At 37.1% G+C, this 9,444-nt stretch overlaps 1 protein-coding gene across 2 annotated transcripts in view; it reads left to right on the top strand.

Annotated features, from left to right (window-relative positions):
• Positions 1 to 9,444, top strand: part of LOC110035643 (ADP-ribosylation factor-like protein 8c) — a 39,879-nt gene that overhangs the window by 18,923 nt on the left and 11,512 nt on the right. The window contains exons 1-3 of one of the 2 annotated variants that reach the window (XM_020739910.1): positions 9,022 to 9,060; positions 9,176 to 9,257; positions 9,341 to 9,373. In XM_020739910.1, the coding sequence (XP_020595569.1) occupies positions 9,195 to 9,257; positions 9,341 to 9,373 (96 nt within the window). In that variant the 5' untranslated portion in view covers positions 9,022 to 9,060; positions 9,176 to 9,194. Of the gene's footprint in view, positions 1 to 9,021; positions 9,061 to 9,175; positions 9,258 to 9,340; positions 9,374 to 9,444 lie in introns of those variants that run through there. The other variant, XM_020739909.1, reaches the window with a different exon arrangement.

Raw genomic sequence — 9,444 nt, 5'->3', positions numbered from 1 at the left:
CGGGGCAAACCCAAATCAATTCTCTACAAGTTTTGATATACATAGAAGAGTACAAAACATCACCAATCTCTCAAAGTAACAAGTTTGATCCATCCACCAACAATCAAGTGAGTTAAACTCAACAAGAGGGGGGGGGGGGAATTAAACTTAAGAAACTCCAATGGGTCTCACAGGTAGGAATAGGAACCAAAGCCAACCAACCACCTCCAAACCACCTCTCGAGTAAGGGCCAGGCAAAGCAAACACGACCCCCCAACTAGAACCAAACCGAGTCCAGCAGAGGCCAAACAAAGCAAACACAACCCCCCAACTAGAGCCAAACCGAGTCCAACAGAGGCCAAACACGAGAGCTCTTAAAGCTAGGAAAAGAGCTTTAACACCTCAATAAAAGTCAAGACTCAAGTCTCCACAAAAATCAACATCCCGTACTCCTGAAATGAAAACCGAGCACCAACAAAAGCCCAAAGCCGAGCCATTCAAGGCCCAAAACCGAGCCCAACAATATTAAAATCCAGACTCTCATGAAGCATTAAAGATCCAACCATTTCAAACCCAAAACCGTGACTCCAAATCAAGCCAAAACCGAGCCCTACAACATTAAAGATCTAACCATTTCAAGCCCAAAACCGAGACTCCAAATCAAGCCAAAACCGAGCCCAGCAACATTAAAGCTCTAGCCATTTCAAGCCTAAGGAACAACCTGCATGTCTAAACATTCCAAACATAAAATTATTCCAACAAATATTTGAACAGGGGAGGAACTTCACGAGGAGCTAAACCAAGCCCCACATATGTATAAAAAGTAAAGTGAACTCTCTAGCATTCATTTTAAGTAAGAGCAAGTCATAAGATGCCCAAGCCAAAACCCCAACATGCATGAAAGGCCAAATAACCTCTCCCATATCTCATGCTAAATAAAAAATAGATGAAAAACTTCATAATTCACATCCCAACATGCTTGCAAGAGGTGCTAGAATTATTTCAAGACCATGTTTCAAGCTTCCCATTCACAATAATAGAACTATGCCACTGTTTCATCTCAAACAAGTAGAGAGAAGGAGAACACTTATGTCATGCTATATTTCCACCATTCTAAGTGAGTAATCAAATCGAACTCCTGAAACATGCTCATATTTCTATCCTTCACATGCTCTTAAAGTGAATATCTCAAAAATATGTGAAAGTAAAGTAAACTAGCATGCTGTACCATCCAACAGAGCCATGCTCAAAGACTCGGCAGAGAGAAAACAGAGAGGAAGCAAAAAAAGAAGGAAAAAAAAAAAAAAAAAAAAAAAAAAAAAAAAAAAAGGAAAGAAGAGGCACCTCCTTAATGCCAATGTAAAGCACTGCAACACCAGAATTCACCTCAAGGAAAAGCTCTCATAGAAATCCCCTTTCCAATCTCCTCAGAGCTAAAACTTCTACTCTCCTTTTTTTTTGTAAACTTTCAACAAAACCAAAATTCCAAAAGAAACTATGTTTATAGGCAGAGAAGAGAGGAGAAGAGAAAGGAGATCACACCATTGACCCACGACACTCGAATCGGGCCAAAGAAAAAAATGACGCGCTCCCTGCTCACAGAAGGCGAAGCCACCGGAAAGCCACCGAAACATCTCGGACCGAGCGGCCAGCCCAGTAGCAGCGAGGGAAGCATCGGGAAGAAGAGAGAGTTTGTCATTCAAGTGTACTAGGGAGATTCCAGTGTACCAGGGATCAAGCTTCCCAGAGTCAAACCAAGAAAAGGAAAACCACAGCTTAGGGAGACTGACACGGCTTCGGGAAGGAAGACCACGGGCAGAAAGTGTCAGGCAGGGCAGAGGGATGTCAGGCAAGGACGGACGAGGTCAACTTTCTCTCGCGTGGAGGAGGAGCTCGGTTGACTCGAGACCGAGAAAGGGAAAGGCTAGACACGCGGACGGGAGAGGAAAGTGAGACAGAGCTCGGGTGCGTGAGTTTAGGGATTTAGTGTTTAAAGAGGAAAGGGGGAATTGGTTATATATATATATATATATATATTAAATTATATGCAATTTATTCACGTGCGGCGATGTAACAAAATGGGTGTCCTCCCTGGGCAAAATCGACGCTCCAGACGTGCCGGTGCGGTCCGTTTTGTCATCCGGGGTCGCTCGGACAACGTCGTCAACAATCAGGTCAAAAACGCGTCAAAATTCAAATTCTACAAAATTTCGACCGCTATCGATCGTTTCAAAAGGTTTATTCAAGTCTTCGACAGGTAACAGTGCAAGCGATGCGAGTTGTGGCGATCAGACGTGTCGACTCTCCGAACTACGAAGTTTTGTGCGCGCGGGTGCGAATTGTGCAAAAGGCCACCCTAAAGCTCTAAAGGTCTTATAGGAATCCCTTTTGGGTTCCCTCATGTTGGTTTCACTTCATGTTGGTTTCACCCTTTTAAGTGCTAGAAGTCGATACCACACACGCGAAACTCCAAAAGGGTACAGAAGCGGGTTGAATTTCTAGAACAAGGCGGGTTCCATTTCTAAGGTTCTAAGTTAGTCGAAGGTAGATCCCTAACGCTAGATCCTAAACCCTAAGAGGAAGACTAGATCTCACTAAAAATGAGGTCAACATGAAGGTAGTGTATATGTTTATTGGCGAGTGATTGAGTTCATTATAGGTTGCCTTCGTGCTTCTAGGTGAGCTGTCAAGTCCCTTGTAGGTTATGCTTAAGTATTCAAAAATTGCTTCCTCATTTAAACTTTTATATGTTGATTAATTTTACTTTTTATTTTTCTTTGAAGTTTTGTTTAAGTCATTTTTTTAGTCGAAAATTTGGCAGCATTTTGGCATCCTCTCCTCCATTGGGGATGTAATTAGCTGATAAAGGCCCGTCATCAGTCTAAAAAGACGTGTATGGGTGATGTTTTATAACACCAGGGTTATATGTTTTAACCTACCTATCTCAAATGATGCAGATAGGTCTTCGGGACCTGAATAAATAGCTAAACTAGATTTTCACGGTGGGTTGGAATAACCTGAATGGGTACTAAATTGTTCCTTGTATTATACTTTAGCGCGAGGTCGGCGAATTCAGAGTGACTAAACAGCGAACCTGTAAGGCGAAATACTAGATATATCTATATAATAATTTTTTTTGTAGAGAGAGTGGAGAGATTATTGGGTGGTGGTGAATAGGGACTGTGCAGGCTGAGCCGAACATGCAAATGGAGTGGAAGATGTTTTCGGACATTGTAATTGGAGTGGAAAATGTGTTCGGGCGTTGTAATTGATGAGGAAAATGAGAGGAGGGAAGCGGAGCAGCCGAGTATTGCAGGTTACAGCTCAGCTGCTTTGGAAATAGGGGTAGCAGCCGCAACAGGAGAGAAAGTGATACTGAAGAAAGAAAATAGACTGGGAAAAAAGATCTCGGGTAAAAGGTTGAGGGAAATGGTAAGAGTTGCTGTAGCTATGGAGTCGGGTAACAAAGATGAAGTGAGCAGCACCTGCGACGAAAGGAGAGGGATACGACTCTTAACTTGTACGAGGTTGGATTTGGGGATGTTCTGTATGGGAGATTGGTGCTCAATCAAGAAGAGGAGCTCAGCTGGAGGAGTTTTGCAGGGAGATGATGGAAGGAAGATTGGGTGTTGCTGGGACAAGCTTGCTTGCTGGAGATTACAGCAGGGAGGAGTCCAGATCAAGGAGTAAATGGGTTTAATCTGGAGAAGAATGCTGCTTGTTGTGGCGAACTGTGAGGTTTTTTGTTTATTTTTTCTTGTTTCTTTATGGCAAGTAGACGTTGAGTCAGAGAGGGATGTGGATTGCGGGTGGCAGGTGGAAGCGAGAAGATGGATTGTTGGCGTTGTATTGGTGAGGGAAACATGTGAATCTGTTCGAGAAAGGTAGCATCCGGATGGAGTCTGGTGTTGGAGAGTTTTACTGGAGTTTGGCTTCATGCAGATGGTGAGGAGAGGCTTATATATATGGTATGATTTTTTTAAAATCTAATAGGAATATATACTTACGTAAATTTTCTGTTTTTCTTAAGTTACGTATCACTTAAGTTAATATGACTTCACATATACTAGAACCTATTGTGGGTACAACAGTTGACAATCCTTCTGCTTCAGCTCTACCACCTCATCTGAATGATTAATCTTAGGATGAGGAACGACAAGTTTACACTTCTAGGAGGAAGAAGAAGAATGTAGATCTACTTGAGCTCAGGAATCTAATGGATAATACTTTGGTTACTTCGGGTAATGGTACACACCTCACCAATTTGTTAGCTGACTCCCTTTCGAGAACTAAAGATAGAAGCAGGACTAAATTGGGTCGTCCCTAGTCCTGGTGGTTTGAGTTTTTTATATATACTCTCTCTTTTTTTTTAAGTTTTTTTTGTGTTGTACCGTGTGGATTGGGTACCACTTTTGGGCCCACTCATACAACCTATCTGTATCTTTTTCTTTTTAATATATTAGTGTTTGGGCTTTTTTTATGTATATATATATATTTCTGCCTCACAAATTCACCATTCGAGCGCTTCATAATGCATGCTGTTAGTCTTGTGCATGGGTAAATTTGTGTTTCACATTCTTGTGGCATCGCCAAATATTTTTGACATTTTGTAGCATTGATGTAGATTGTCTTCTCGAACGGGCGTCATTTGTATAGTTTCAGTGACGATTGATATAACTTTGATTTGATATTTACTCCGTCACAATTTTTTGCTCTCCAACTCCTTTGTCTTCTCGACAAATTAAGTTTAAAATGTATGTAACCTATTACTACCTCATCACCTTTTTTTTGTTCTTCATCCACCTCACTAAAGAGGCTTGGAAGATTCTTCATTCAAAGTTTTCTCACTTGCATGATTGCGGGGATTGCCTGCTTGCTCTTCCTCTTTGTTTCTCCTTACCTTGTGTTCGCTCTCTGTATCTCTCTCTCTCTTGCATTCTCCTTCATTTTTTAGTGGAGGGGTTGTAAATATGCGTGATCAAGTCATTAAAAGGAGTGAACGTTTAGACATCTTGGTTCTATTGTTCAAAGTGATGGTGATATAGATGGGGGTATTACTAGTGGAATTCAAGTTGGATAGTTGAAATGAAGGAATGAAGCTAACCTATTATGTGATAGAAAAGTACTGCTTAGACTTACATCATCAACAACAACAAAGCCTTAATCCCACTATGTGGGGTCGGCTACATGAACCCTTTTTCTCCATTGTGTCCTATTTAGTGTCATATTTTCATTTAGTTCTAATAAAATAAGATAATCTTTTATACAATAAGCCTAAGTCTTCCTAGGTATACCTCTGCCTTTCTTAACATTAGTGTCATATTTTCATTTAGTTCTAATAAAATAAGATAATCTTTTATACAATAAGCCTAAGTCTTCCTAGGTATACCTCTGCCTTTCTTAACATTAGTTGAATCTAAAACATGTACTCTCCTAATCGGATCATCAGATGGTTGGTGTTTAATGTGACCAAATCATCTAAGACGACTCTCTCTAATTTTGTTCGTCACTGGAGCTACACCACCCTATCACGGATATATTCATTTTGCATATTGTCTCTAAGTGTAACGTCACGCATCCACCTAATCATTCTCATCTCGGCAACAATTAACTTGGTATTATGCTTCTCGTTTAAAGGCCAACATTCAACGCCATAGAGCATTGCAGGTCTCACCACCTTCTTGTAAAATTTTCCTTTCACTCTAAGAGGTAATTTTTTATCACACAAAATGCCAGAAGCATTCCTCCATTTCAACCAACCAACTTGAATTCTAATATTAACATCCCCGTCTATGTCACCATCGCTTTGAACAACAGACCCAAGATTACTAAATTGTTCGCATCTTTTAATAATTTGATCACCCATAGTTACACTTCTGTCCCGTGATCAGTTTTAGTTCTACTCAAATGAAGGCCTTTAGACTCCAATATAGACCTCCATAACTTAAGTTTTTCCTTGGCTTTTTCTCTCGTGGCTTTTTCTCTCGGCTTTTTCTCTCGTCTTATCTACAAGAAGGATATCATCAGCAAAAAGCATACACCAAGGTACATCCTCTTGTAAATGTCCAGTAAAACCATCCGTAACTAAAGCACAAAGATATGGGCTTAAAGCTGAACCCTGATGTAATCCAACAAAAATAGGAAAATATTTGGTCAATCCTCATTCAGTTCGAGCACAACTAACAACTCTAGTATACATATCTTTAATGACTTGAATATAAGTCATATCAACACCTTTCTTCTCAAGAACGCTCCAAAAGACATCTCTTGAAACCTTATCGTAAGCTTTTTTTAAATCAATAAAAAAAAAATGTAGATCCTCCTTGTTATCTCTGAACTTATCCATCAAACCCCTCAATAAATGTATAGCTTCCATGGTAGACCTGTCCGACATAAAACTGAATTGATTATGAGAAATCTTTGTAATACGTCTTAACTTATGTTCAATTACCCTCTCCCATAATTTTAAAGTATGACACATCAATTTAATTCCTCTATAATTTGCACACTTTTATGCATCCCCTCTATTTTTGAAAATAGGGATCAAAATACTCTTTCTCCACTCCTTAGTCATCTTTTTAGTTTTTAAAATAATATTAAAAAGTTTGGTAAGCCAAGAAACTTCCAAATTTCCTAAATATTTTGACACTTCAATTTCCACCCTTAGTTTTCTTTAAAGCACCCTCAACTTCTTTTTTACTAATGCTTCTTTTTTACTAATGCGATGATTCTTTTTAACTAATGTGATGGTAAAAATGAAATATTTTATTATTATCAACAATATTAAGATCACTAAGGTCGATCCTATTTTCAGAAAATTTATTAAAAAGTTTATCAACATAACTCACCCACCTATGTTGAATATATTTTTTCATGAAAAACACTTTTTGATTTTCATCTTTAATACACTTAATACACTTTACTTGGCTTTAATACACTTTACTTGAGTTAAATCTTTACTTTTCTTTTCTCTTTGTTTGGCTAGTTATCCCATATATTTTTCACCCTCCTTAGTATCCGATCTATCATAAAAATTACTAAAAGCAAAATTTTTAGCACACAAATTGTTCTTTTAGACTCCCTACGAGCCGTTTGATATTTTTCTCAGTTCTCTAAGGTTTTACAATTAAACCAATTTTTATAACATAACTTCTTATATTTTATCTTTTTTTGCACGTTATTATCCACCACCAACTATTTTTATTTATATAAACTTTTTCTTTTGATTCTCCAAGTACATCTTTTGCCACTTGTTTAATAGTGTTTGTTACTTTCTCATATATCATTTGCTTCTTCATAAACATCCCAAATTTTGAAATCTTGAATTTTACTCATAAAAATAATTTTATGTGTCATTTAGTTTTCTCTATCTAATTCTGCGTTGACGAGTCCTAGCATTGTTTATTTTACTACTCTTCATCTTAAAATCTAGAACTAATAATTGATGTTGGGTACTTAAATCCTCACTTGGAACGATCTTACAATCTTTACAATCTCGACAGTCTTTTCTTCTCATAAAAAAATAATCAATTTGTGTTTTATTAGACCCATTCTTATAAGTAATAAGTTACTAATTTCTTTTCTTGAATAAATTATTAGTAATAATAAAATCATATGCTAAAGCAAAATCTAAAATGACTTTACCTTCTTCATTCGTCGCTCCAAAACCGTAGCCACCATGAATATTTTTGAAATCTTCTATCACCTTATCGACATGCTCATTTAAATCTCCTCTAATAAAAATTCTTTTTTTAAGAGGAATCATTTGTATTAAGTCTTCTAAGTCATTCCAGAATTTAACTTTAGCCCCTATATGTAGACCTACCTGAGGAGCATAAGCAAAATTAAAAAACTTAGAATCAATAATAATCTTAAGGGCAATAATTCTATCACCATTCTATTAATTTTTACAATATTATTTTTCAAACTCTTATCTATAATTACACCTACACTATTTCTAGTGCCACTCTAATCAGAATACCAAATTTAAAGGAAAATTTTATAAAACGGTGGTGAGACCTGAATGCTTCATGGTGTGGAATATTGGCTTGTAAAAGAGAAGCATGAAGTTAAATTGTTTTGCTGAGATGAGAATGCTTAGTGGATGAATGACTTTACACTTAGAGACCAAACACGAAACAAATATATCCATGAAAGGGTTGGAGTAGCTCCAGTTGCATATAATGTTAGAGAGAGTCACCTTAGATGGCTTGGTCACCTTAAATATTGACCATCTGTTGACCTTGTTTGGAGAGTAGATGGTTTAGGCTTGAATTATGTTAAGAAAGGTAGAGGTAGACCTTAAAGCTTTGGGTATGTTGCATAAAAAATGATCTTAATTTATTAGAATTAAATGAAAATATGGCACTCTTTAGGACAAAATGGAGAAAAATGATTCATGTAGACGACCCCACTTATCAAATAAATGCTTGTTGTTATTGTAATGCCAAAATTTGCCATGGGTTGAATAATTGTTACTGGATTTATTTATTTATTTTTCTATCTTTACTATGTTTTCTTTGGTCTTAAGATGCCTCACGAGAGTTTTGTCAGTATAATTTTTCTTGACCATCGTAGTTTGTTAGGCTCTATTTGGGGGTTTCTAAATATTGTGAAAGCTTCAATTGGAACATTGGTGACAGTTAGGCATGCTCACATCATAGTTTGAGCAGTAGCGCAAAATACGGACTTACCTTGGATTTTAAGTGCAATTTGCAGTTGCACTTGCCTTGTTAGTGTTCAAGAAACCAATGGTTCTTGATACATTTCCAAAGTTAGTTGCAATTCTATAGCTGCTTTTTTCTATGAGTTCGTTATGCCAGCTAGTTTTTCTTAGCATAACAGGGTTTGGCCCTTCAATTTTAAGGGGCGTTTACATACATACCACACAATTCTTATGCATATAAATTCTAACACCAAAACATTCATATTTACATGCATACCACTCAAATATTTAACATCACATCAAATTTACCACCATCACTACATTTTTAAAAGTGAAATGCACCTTTCATGCACAGGTTTTTGACATGAAGGCGTTATAAGTGCAAACTTTGGGTGTTAGATAAATAAATACATAAGGTTTGTGTGGTATGTGTTTAAATTTAACTTAATTTTAATATCTAAAGTTGATGCTTGCTCTTTATCCATTTCAAGGCCAGGTATCTTTTTCTAGTTCTAAAAGCATATTTTGCAGCTTGTTCTTCAAGCAGGAAATGGAACTCTCACTTATTGGACTTCAGAATGCAGGAAAAACTTCGCTTGTTAATGCTATTTCAGTGAGACAACTTGATATTTGATTTTTGGTATTGCTGTATATTTCTGTAATTTACATAAAATTCATTCTATTTTATGTTTTCAGACAGGTGGCTACAGTGAAGACATGATTCCAACTGTATGTGTCATAACTTAAGGAAATTAATGATTTTAACTATTTTACTTTGTATATCTGGAAGTCATTAATCC

The sequence above is a fragment of the Phalaenopsis equestris genome, unplaced genomic scaffold (assembly GCF_001263595.1).
Source record: "Phalaenopsis equestris unplaced genomic scaffold, ASM126359v1 Scaffold198732, whole genome shotgun sequence".
NCBI classification, from domain to species: domain Eukaryota; kingdom Viridiplantae; phylum Streptophyta; class Magnoliopsida; order Asparagales; family Orchidaceae; genus Phalaenopsis; species Phalaenopsis equestris.
This window is presented reverse-complemented; position numbering and strand designations above follow the sequence as displayed.